Raw genomic sequence first — 11,442 nt, 5'->3', positions numbered from 1 at the left:
CACTGTAATGAGTTATTTCACAGCAGGGTTATTCCCAGAAATCTGTCATGTTAGCAGAGTGACAGCAATGCCATTCCTGAATGCCATCTTTGCATTAATACAAGGCAGAGGGACAGTTTCTGGGGTGAGGGAGCATTTCTCATACTGACTCAGGGTGAGGATATAGAGTTGATTAACCACCTGTATTAGAACACGATGTTCAAAGGGGCATATTATGGGAGCTTAAATCTGTCTCAGTAACTCCTAGCAGGGTGATCTTGCTGGCTTTTAAATCAGGGTCTTTTCTTATACAGAAATGACATTTTGGGTTCTCAAAAAAGTATTCATTTTTGACATGAAATTAATAAGCCCAGAAAAATGTAAAGTAAAAATCTAGTAAAACCTTCTAATGGTATAGTAAATCTGTTAACAAGAGGAAATGCTTTATTTTCATAGTAAGCTCTCATGCCACTCTAACAGTCGTTTTTCATATTAAACCTTGGATTCCACCTCCTGAAGATGTTGACACACACGTGAGTTGTCTGTCCGCCTTCCTCAGCTGCAGTGGTGCCGTTTTGTATGAGGGCTCCGACCTCCAAGGAGATCCTCCCGTGACAATCACATCTACTGACAAGAGGCAGGGATCATGCCAATGGTGTGAAAGGAAGAGGGCTCAGGCGGACGGCCCCTTAGATGTCACTCTGCTTCAAGGACACATGGCTGACTACAGGATGCTGCAGACCGGGCACATTACGATGATGTTCTGCACACTTGGAGAGCATGTGGGGGTCACGCCACACAGCACAGATCTGTCCTGCTGTGCCTGCTTGCTCCCTGCCCAAATCCGGCGTGTGGCACGTAATGCCACTGAAATGCTTGTGTGACAGCCTTCTCACCACAGTGCTGTGGTGATGTCAGAGGAGCCAGCTGATGGCAACAGAGGCCAACACAGAAGGAAACTTGGTTGTTTTAGGAAACAAACACAATCTTAGTCGTAGGAAGTTCTGTTTTCTCCGTGAGCTCGCACTGAATGACTCCAGGCTGTACGAGGGATGCCCGTGAGAAGGTGGCCAGATATGAAAAGGGAACTGACTCTACTGTCCCTGTAAGTCTTGGAAAAAAGAAAAAGAATCACATGGGACTTTCCCCTGTGGACCTGGTATCAGGATGGGCTGAAAACAGGCCTAGTAATTCTTTATCGTTTTCCTAAGGAAACGGCTTTGAGAAGAAAGCTTAGGTCACACAAAATCCACATCGAATGCGGCTGTGGGAGAAAAGTTTGCTGTCTTCGACAAACAGACCTCCCATTTCTCAGGGAGGTTTCCTGGTGACTCAAGGTAGACGCTGCATTGCGAGTCAGACGCTCACGCTCACCAGCCTTCTCCTGCGTGCCCAGACTGCTGACCTGAAGGAGCGCTCGCTGCTCAGTGCAGGACCCCAACGCTCTTGGCTAATCTGTTAGTAAAATAAAGATCTGTGGCCAGGCTTCAGGGCGTCCACACCTGTGTTACTGGGGTGCCACTGGTTACGATTATTTTTTTTTTTAAGTAAAGGCATCATAGACTTTTGTGCATTTCTGCAGTCTCTCTTCCCTAAATCAACTTGCAAATCAGAACTGTATTTATATGTGCACTTTTTGGGTATGGATTAGCCTCCTAAAGTACATAATTCCAATAATTATCAGTGACAGAAGGGATGAATAAATTATGCTTTAAGCATAACAAAATTAACAGTAAGAATGTTTTGCATAAGCTTTTCTTAATGCACGTGCCTATGTTAAATTTAATATTCTGTATGACTGACATGATCCTGAAAGGCTCCCGACGAGTTAATCTTAAACTATACCTCTGCCTGCACTGGGACAAAGAATAAAATAGAATTTAAATGTTGCAGATGTCATGATGTTTTGAAAAGCCTTTTTAACTTAAGCCAAGAGTTATGATGTGAATTGCAAATGCTGACAGCCTGGATGAGTGAGTGTCAGCGCCAGCCATGTTCTCTGTACCCAGAAAGCAGGGATTACCTTTCTCGTCCTGTTCACAGAGTCAGAGCCAAGCCGGCCTCCTGCCCCTTGCTGGGCATCCACTGCTAAGCAGCGAGAGGCTGTTTCCTCCCCTTTCATAGACTGAGTGTATTATAGACAGGTTCAGTTGGCTCCTGAGAGGCAATGTCTTCTCTCCTTCTGAGGCCGGCGGATGCCTGGAGAGCAGGGCACTTCAACATGAATGCCTGAGTTTGCACTTGGGGTGCCGCGCTGTGTGCCATCAGGGCCTCTGCTTACTTACAGGGTCGGGCCCGTGGGAGGGCTGTGCCCGCGGAGGAGGGAGCTGCTTTGTGTGCTGCAGTGTACTGCTGCGGGCAGGCTCAGTGTGCCTTTATTTCAGCCTGCATGTAGGAACATTTATACATTAAATGTGTATAAAATTATAAAATTAGCAAGGAGGTTGAAATGATAGAACAGAGTCCTTCTTCTCTCTTCAGCTGCCTCCTTCAAAGTCTGATCCACGTACACGGCCAGGAAGGGAGGAGACCATCTCTGGGCCACACTGGTTCTGAGACAAGTGCGCAGACCATGGGAAGTTCCTGACGAAGCTAAGAGGCAGCTCAGCCACACCCTGCTCTTACCTGCCCTCACCTTAATGGCTGCTTGCATGCCGCTGCGTTCTCAGTAACATTTCCAGGGAGTGGCTTTAGGGGGAAGGGGAAATGGAGATGTGGGCATCCCTATAGATTTTCTTCATTAACACTGACTTGGCGCCTGGCCCATCTATTTCTTTCATAGCTGCCCTGCACTTCAGTAGATATGGGTGGATGTGTTTGTAAATGTGAATCAGGGATTCTGAAGACCCAGAAACTGGTACAAGTGAAGGGAATCCCATTCTGGGATTGTCTCCTAGGATGAAGATACACAACTAGAATCATGCTGTTCTTTCTGTGGACTTCAGTGTCATTAAGAAAGTTTGCATGGGCTCAATGAATCCTGAAAACTTTCTTAGACCTTGTTAGTGAATGAGACCCAGATACGGGTACTGTGAAGGTGGAAAGCTGGGAGGAAGGGGGCGCTCTTGTTTTCTTCTCCCTGGTGAGCACTGGCTAGCTGCTCTTTTCCCAACCTGCCCTCCTGGTCACACATGCTCCTTGTCACCCCTGTCCTCTGCAGAAGCAACTACCTCTGTCCCCTAGGCTCTCTGGGAATTTTCCACACACCATTTTCTGTGGCCTGGATGAGGGAAGTGAAAGGCAAACGACATGGTTGTGTGATGTTCTCACAGGAAAGAAGAGAGAAGCCCGAGGAGGTCCAAGCGATTCCCAATATATGATTCTATTTATAGATAGAATCTTGCCTTGGCAGAGTGGAAAGCCAACTGTGGTGGGCACGGGTTGTGTAAAACATGGGCTACCAAGGCTGTTTATAGCACCAACTGAGGAGGGCCGGCGGCAGAAGACAGCAGCCCAGAGGCTGTGCCCGGAGTAGAAAACTTTGGCAGAACACCAATGTTCTTCGGTATTAAAGATAATCTTTTACCTTCCTGGGAGGCCTGTGCTCTTCTCTGTACAGGGGCATCAAATGGCAGGGTTGCTGTGGTTAGCTAATACGGCCCTGGGTAGGACTATTTATTTCTTGAATAAATTTGCCTTTAACATATTTAAAGTGGAACATACTTTAAAAACCCAGTTAATAAAAAACATAACCTTCAAAGATGGTTGCAGTAAGGTGGTACAAAGTCAGGGTGACTGAGGACAGAGTCCCGCGGGTGGAGTCTAGCCCTGGGTGGCACTATGTGATTTTCTTCTTGATGGCCGTGAGTTCTTTGTGAAGCTCACTGAACTTAGGGCGGTTTTCAGGCTTGTAATCCCAGCACTTCATCATGATTGTGAAAATTTCCTCGGGACAGTTCTGCGGGGCTGACATCCGGTACCCTGAAGATTCGAGAGAAGAGTTGAGAGCTCAGAGTGGGGGTGGGTCAGACCTAAATACCCACATGGGACATCACGCCGTGTGCAGTAAGTGGGGTAGAAAGCAGAGACCTTGTCAGTGTCATAAATACCCTCTCAAGCACATACACGTGGGCGATGCAGAGCGCACAATTACAGAGCCACACATTTGTCAGCAAGTCTGAAGTATGCTCTAGCATACACACATGCCTGTTTTAGTTGTTCTAAGAAGTGGTTCCAGAATTCTCAGGCAGAGCCAATGTAGGTGAGGCTTACACACGGTCAGCAGTTAGCTGCTGTCTAGCACTGTTGGAGGCTTGTGCTAGGAGGTGTGTGTCCAAGGCAGGGGGGCCACCCCACACTCGGGCTCCGCAAGGCAGTCATCTGAACAACATTCCTCCTGTTGGAGGCTGTGCCCCACACAAGCATGTGGGGGTTACTGCCATCTAGTCACCCTGTCTCCCTGGAGCACCCTGACATTTCTTCAGACTACAGCTTCTTGGAATTCCTTCTGGAAACTAGATGCATTCTCACTTGGAGAGTTAAGGGATTTATCTCGTGCAGAGTATAACACCACTCTAAGGTGGTCTAGATAAAGGGAAGCTCTCTCTTTCTGGGCTGAGAGCCCAGCAGATGTACCTGACCTTTACTTACTGTGATATAGCAGGACTGGTACGTTCACAGTTCACATTCAAGAACTGTGCAATCGGTTAGGAAACAAATTGCAAAAACAAGCACCCAAAAAACAAACAGAGCCAAGAATGCTTTAAATATGTTTACAATTGTGCTGCCAAGTTCCCAGCTCTGCCTGGCTGCATGTTACCTCAGGGCCACAGGTCAGACAGGCCTGCAAGCGTTTGCTTTTGTTCTGTAGGAGCCATAACATCCATGTACTCCAACACAGACTTCCCTAACAATTCCCTCTTGACTGTGTCCTAAACAGCACCACTGTGACTCCTCTCTCCCAAAGCTGGTGCCCAGATGTGTCATGGGCACCAAGGACAGGTGGACACCGATGTGGCCCACGCAGGCCTTAGCTTACCCACCTCTCTCCACTTGTTCCCGTGCTTGCTGGTTTGTCATCCCAGGGTACGGACAGACTCCCAGGCTGAAGGTCTCCCAGAGCAGGATGCCGAAGCTCCACACGTCACTTTCAGAGCTGTATCTCCCTGGAAGGAGACGTCATCACAGCCAGGTGAGTCAATGGGATGAGAGGAGTGGCTCTGCCTGTGAGCGTCAGCACAGCACAGTCAGGCTCCCACCGCTGCCACAGCGACATCCCATTCTCAGCACTTGTGTTAATTCCAGGCCCAGGGATGTTAACAATTAAGTGGGGTCTTCAGGAGGCTAGTTCAACTAAATGAGTTCTAAACGGTTCTCCCTTCCCCAAGAACAAGCATTCAGCTTACATGCCCTTAATCTGTGAATGAGACGGGAGAGAGAGAGAGAGAGAGAGAGAGAGAGAGAGAGAGAGAGAGAGAGAGAGAGACTGTGTGTGTGTGTTTGCACACATCAGTGCCTAGGAGATATTTAAATAAGTCAGATTCCGACAGTTTGGTCTTCTGCCTGTGTCATTTTCTTTCCAGTAAAATTACAAACAAACTTAAAGCATTAAGGAAAGTTTCTTAACTTCATTTTTTTTTTTTTACTCATCACTATTTACAGATATTCTTACATGTTTAAGGGTCTCGTTTTCCCCATGTGGTTTGAATAGACTGGAATTGACATAGTGGGTGGTAAGACCCCCTCTTCAGACTACACGGTGTCGGGTTTGTCATGCGCCTGCTTTACTGAGCTGCAGGAGCTGAACTCCTAGGAAGTTTTTGGTCGCTTTCAGCAGCAGAAGCAGAGATACAATCCTACGGAAGAAGCCTCCTGGAATGTGTGCATGATATCAGGGAGAAGCAGCAGGAACACCCCTCCCAGGCTCCAACCCATGGCACACACATACTGTCACAACTACTCCACCTGTGTAACGGTGACAGCTTGTGCTTTCTGCTTTTGAGGCGAGGTCTCGTGTGGCCTAGTCTGACCTTCAAGTCCAGACCCTCCTCCCTGTCTCTCCAGTGCTGGCTCTCAGGCATATGTCAGCACACACAGCTTGAAGGTCTCTCGAACCATAGCGTCTTCTATCCATCTGCTACCTCAGGATTTATAAATGCCACTGCTAGAAAACTGTCCTGCACCTCTAAAAAGGAATGGCCTCTTTCATTCTGGAAGAGTAAAATGGCCAGAGTCCGCCTGTGCTCCCAGGGCTCGCATGCCATTCGCAGCCTGCAGCGCTCGCTCACTATCAGCTGCAGCTGTGGGAATTGGCTTCCAGCTTAGCTGTGAGGTAATTGTGGACATTTCTAGAACTGTGTGCTAGGAAAATTACTTTTCTTCTCCACACATCAAGTCTTTTCATGAGACTCATTTGGTGGCTAAAGGTTAAAGCTATGATTTGTAAAGAATCCCAGTTATGTAGACTTACAGCTTATCTGGTACAGTGTTGTCCGGTGGAGATCAAGAAAGGCACCTCGTAAACAGATCCCACTCGGGCTATGCCACCTGCCTGACCTCTGAACCTGGCTAATGTCAACACTGCAGAGTAAGCTGAGGGCACTGTGCTGTTCTTTCAATGGTCCGACCCTCATGGTACCCAACAGGCTGGAGAGAAGGCTCTAAATTTGCATCAGCACGGGGAGGAGGTGTCTTGCCCAGGCCAGGAGGGCAGCAACATGGAAGCAGGGAGTCCTGAATCCTTGAATTCCAGGGTCTCAGTAGTTACATCTCACCTCTCATTCCAGGGTCTCTCTCAGTAGTTACATCTCACCTCTCATTCCAGGGTCTCAGCAGTTACATCTCACCTCTCATTCCAGGGTCTCAGTAGTTACATCTCACCTCTCATTCCAGGGTCTCAGCAGGTACATCTCACCTCTCATTCCAGGGTCTCAGCAGGTACATCTCACCTCTCATTCCAGGGTCTCAGCAGTTACATCTCACCTCTCATTCCAGGGTCTCAGCAGGTACATCTCACCTCTCATGCCAGGGTTACATACATCACCCTCTCATTCCAGGGTCTCAGCAGTTACATCTCACCTCTCATTCCAGGGTCTCAGCAGTTACATCACACCTCTCATTCCAGGGTCTCAGTAGTTACATCTCACCTCTCATTCCAGGGTCTCAGTAGTTACATCAGGGTCTCAGCAGTTACATCTCACCTCTCATTCCAGGGTCTCAGCAGTTACATCTCACCTCTCATTCCAGGGTCTCAGCAGTTACATCACACCTCTCATTCCAGGGTCTCAGCAGTTCCAGGGTCTCAGCAGTTACATCTCACCTCTCATTCCAGGGTCTCAGTAGTTACATCTCACCTCTCATTCCAGGGTCTCTCAGTAGTTACATCTCACCTCTTTGCAAATCATTCCAGGGTCTCAGCAGTTAGCAACCTCTCATTCCCTCCATCCCCCCCATTCCAGGGTCTCAGTTCCAGTTACATCTCCTTCAGGCACATCTCACCTGGTTCTTCTGTCACCAGGGTTGGGTTCAGGTACATCACACCTCCTCATTCCAGGGTCTCAGCAGTTACATCTCACCTGGGTCTCAGCAGGTACATCTCACCTGTGTCTTCCAGGGTCTCAGTAGTTACATCTCACCTCTCATTCCAGGGTCTTCAGTTACATTTGATACACCTTCCATTCATGGAATCATCTCATCTCATTCCAAGAGAACAGTTACATCACACCTCTCATTCCAGGGTCTCAGTAAGTTACATCTCAACCTGGATATAAGGGTGAGCTGTTCTCAGGGGCAGTTACATCAACTTTACCTAATGTCATTCTACTGGTCTGTCCAGACTCATCTCAAACCTAAGGATAATGAAGTGAGAGGAAAGGACCAGTTCTGCATAGATGTTGGCATACCCTTATCATCCGTCCAGTCAAAACAGGTGGAAAGAATATAAAAGCAGTTTACACCATCAGAAACCTCCCCCCTGCCCTCTCCTGGAGTCACAAATCCTTCACATCTATGGTTCTTCTTTGCACTAATGTGTCTTGTGTCTATGATATGTTTCAAATGTAGCTATTTGGTCCATTAATGTTACTTGTCAACTGTTTTAACAGGGGTGACCTATTGGTGTGCTGCTTCCCTCAGAAAGACCCCTTATCTGAAAACAATGCTGGAAAAACCTTTTTCAGTAAAAGGACAGATACAAAGGACGTTTATATTTATAGTCCAACTAAATATCTAATGGACCTACCTTTTTTACCTTTATAAACCTAGTGTTGACAACTGGATGGAGGGTAGAGGAGAGCCGTGTTGTCCAAGTGTAGTCATTTAACTGCTGGGGAGGGCTGAGGCTTGAATGTGAGTTGTCCCTTATAACTCATGTGTGTGATCAATGGGTCCTTAAGATGGGATGATGTCTGGGAAGCCCAGGAAGCCTTGTGGAAGAAGAAGGCCATCAGGGGCAGATGTCGATGCCTTGTGCTCCAGCTCGACTTCCTGTTTGTTCTGTTTCCTGATGCCACATTTTCCTTGCCAGGAAAGACCCATGTCCCTCTGGAATATAAGCTGGAAATGAACGTTTCCCTTGAGTTCGACAAAGCAGGGAGAAAGTAGCTAAGATCCAGTCAGGCCCCCACGGCTCCAGTGTGAGCGTGAGAAGAATGTCTGACTGGGGCAGGGAATTAGGTGGCTAAAGATGGGGGGTGGCACTCTTTAATACTACCTGACTCTCTAAAATGTTTTAAGTAACACAATACGGCTTAATCCAACAGCCCTAAGCCACAGCTTCTAGAGGACACAGGACTGTTTTTTATCTCCCTGACCTCTTAATGGGAGATCTGGGCAACATTTCAGCAGCCTGAGGCAAGCATGAACGATCAGTGGGGAAGATAGGGATCGAAAGTAAGTAAAAACCTGGAGTACAGCAAGAGGCAAGGACTTTCATGAGGTAATTGCTATCCCCAACCCTGCTTAAAACAGCAAAAACCATTGCAGGACTCTGAAGTCAATCTTCCCCAATAAACTCAGTGAGAGCTTACACGGCTACTCAGCCTGGCCCTGGGGCTCTGTCTTTCTCAGGCTCTTCCTCTTGGACTGAACAATTATACTAACCTACACTGTCATCTATGTCAACAGTGTCTCCTCCTCACCAAAATCCTTCTGTGTCTTACAGAATCCCTATCATAGGCAACTAAAACAATGTCCCTAAGTGTCAACCAAAGAGCTTCCTATTTGTCCTTTTTACTTAAAATACTTTACATCTGTGTGGTCCACGTGTCTGAAGTTAGTCCCTACATTCGTAAATGTAGGCTGGTATTCATTAAAGCGGTGTGTGATCAAGAGGCCCGTTTTTACTAGCCATAGCATTTAAATCATGAGAAGAAAATCTAGTCACAAAGGTGTTTACAAATGTTTTATATCTAAAGAAAACCTCTGTGCAAATACGAGTGTTTTAGACTTCTCTATCACCCAGTGATCGCTTCCTTAGTAATGCAGCCTATAAGGAGTAGCACCCACTTCAGAGAAGACTCCTATGGGAGTCTGCTGGTCACTAGGTTGGTTTACAATCACTAGAAAGCTCGCAAAAGCCCTTCTTGCTGGCAGGAGGCATCTGAGTCACTTCCACAAGCCAATTACACTCAGATCTTTTTTTTTTTTTTTTTAAGATTTATTTATTTATTATATATAAGTCCACTGTAGCTGTCTTCAGACACACCAGAAGAGGGCATCGGATCTCTTTACAGATGGTTGTGAACCACCATGTGGTTGTTGGGAATTGAACTCAGGACCTCTGGAAAAGCAGTCGGGGCTCTTAACCGCTGAGCCATCTCTCCAGCCCCTACACTCAGATCTTAGAAACAATTTGGTGGCTTCTCAAGAAGTTAAACTAGTTTATACTTGAATGATGGCTATTGGGTGCAGAAAACACTCTTGTGTGAAAATGCAGAATAACCCACAGTTAACAGCTGTGGTAACACGCACTGGCTCCCGTGTCGTCTGTGGAGTTTCTTACAATAGCGATGTCTTAAAAATTTCAGTGGAGAAAGAAATCCCTGCTCTTATGAAAACAATGTCTACCTCTCTCTTTGCTCAGATTTATTTAAGTTTCAGAGATAGAGGCTGAGCCCAGGATCCTGCAGAGTGAGGGTGAAGACTTGACTGACGTATTTAACCTTAGATGCGATTACTATTGGACCAGTGACAAGACATTCACACTCATGGGCCAGAGTCGCAGCAGCACCTCATGTACAGCCGTGCAGGTAATCACATTCTGCACAACAGAACTCACATGTCCAGTCATGTTCCCATACTGGTTCAGCCTAGCAGTCTCGCACATAGAGCACTCCTGTCTGTGTCCAAGAGCAAGGTAAGAATGTTCACACTGTTCTGTGTTGCCCCTCAGTAGTTCCAGCCTGGATGCTGCCCGACCCCAACCACGCCCCTGAGTGCTCCGTGCTGACACAGGCCACGTTCACTATCAAAAGGAAACCCAGAGTCTCTTCATACCATAATTCAGTGCTTCTGGTGCTGTCCATTTAATGGGAATCTGCTTTAAGCCAGAAGATGAATACACTCCACCGTCTTCTTGCCGAGACATCCCAAAGTCACTGATTTTCAGAGTATTATTTTCACCTACCAGGCAGTTCCGTGCAGCCAGGTCCCTAGGTTAGAACAAGATGCAGAAAACACCCATTAAAACACATTGAAACGGCTTTCACATTTATGACTTCCGCACTTTGCATTTTCACATCTGCAGTGTATTTATACTGAGGTTAAGAATGCTTGTGATTTACCAGACTTCCCATCAGTTCTGTCACAGGTAAAAATCACCCAGGAGAACATTTGCATATGGAGCAGGCCACATGCTAGTTTTCTAGGCACCAGATAGATTTCCATTTAAATAGAAAAAACTCCCATTCTCTGTTAGAGAAAGTCACAGAGGAGAGGCTGAGAGCATTTGACATTCTGTTTACTAGCTTCCCTGGGGCAGCACTGCCTGAGAGCTGCTGGGATAAAGGACTGTCACCCGCAGTGCACCAAGTGACTCAGTCAAGTACCACAACGTGGTCAGTGTGCCTGAGACTGGGGCTTTCCTTTTGTATGCCTTGACCTTATTCTGTGTGGGTAGAGCCGTGTGGCTGTAGTAAGAGAGCAAACCCAGAGCCCCCCTAAGACAGGGAAAGGGGGTGGTGAGGAGAAGAGCAGGGAAGCTCCTCCCTGTTGAACTCTACTCGCCATAGGCTAACAGTAAAGCCCCTTTCCTGAGACAGGTGAGGGGATGCACAACCAGATCCATCATAACGCACGTGTGGGTAGGTGCAGGACCGTACGACATCATTATGGTCTAAAGAGCTGGTGTGAAGGGACAGACTCACAGGAGGGCGTCCCAGTAGACAAGCTTGTAGGAAGGACTGTTTGATAACTGTATTTACTCAAAGACCCGAGGGAAGGGTGTGTGTCAGAGATGGTTTCCAGACATGATGAACAGGAAGGTGTGAGCGGTGGCACCGTAATGACTCCGTTAGAACAGCAGCA

The 11,442-nt window shown here is 47.2% G+C and overlaps 1 protein-coding gene across 1 annotated transcript in view; it reads right to left on the bottom strand.

Moving 5' to 3' along the window:
• Window positions 1-3,560: 3,560 nt before the first annotated feature.
• Window positions 3,561-11,442, bottom strand: part of Fer (FER tyrosine kinase) — a 252,057-nt gene continuing 244,175 nt past the window's right edge. The window contains 3 exon segments of the mRNA XM_032901714.1: window positions 3,561-3,900; window positions 4,962-5,084; window positions 10,414-10,568. Of these exon segments, the coding sequence (XP_032757605.1) occupies window positions 3,758-3,900; window positions 4,962-5,084; window positions 10,414-10,568 (421 nt within the window). The 3' untranslated portion in view covers window positions 3,561-3,757.

Source organism: Rattus rattus, chromosome 4 (genome assembly GCF_011064425.1).
Source record: "Rattus rattus isolate New Zealand chromosome 4, Rrattus_CSIRO_v1, whole genome shotgun sequence".
In the NCBI taxonomy this organism is placed as follows: Eukaryota; Metazoa; Chordata; class Mammalia; order Rodentia; family Muridae; genus Rattus; species Rattus rattus.
Note: the sequence above shows the minus strand (reverse complement) of the source record. Positions and strands in the feature narration are given on the sequence as shown.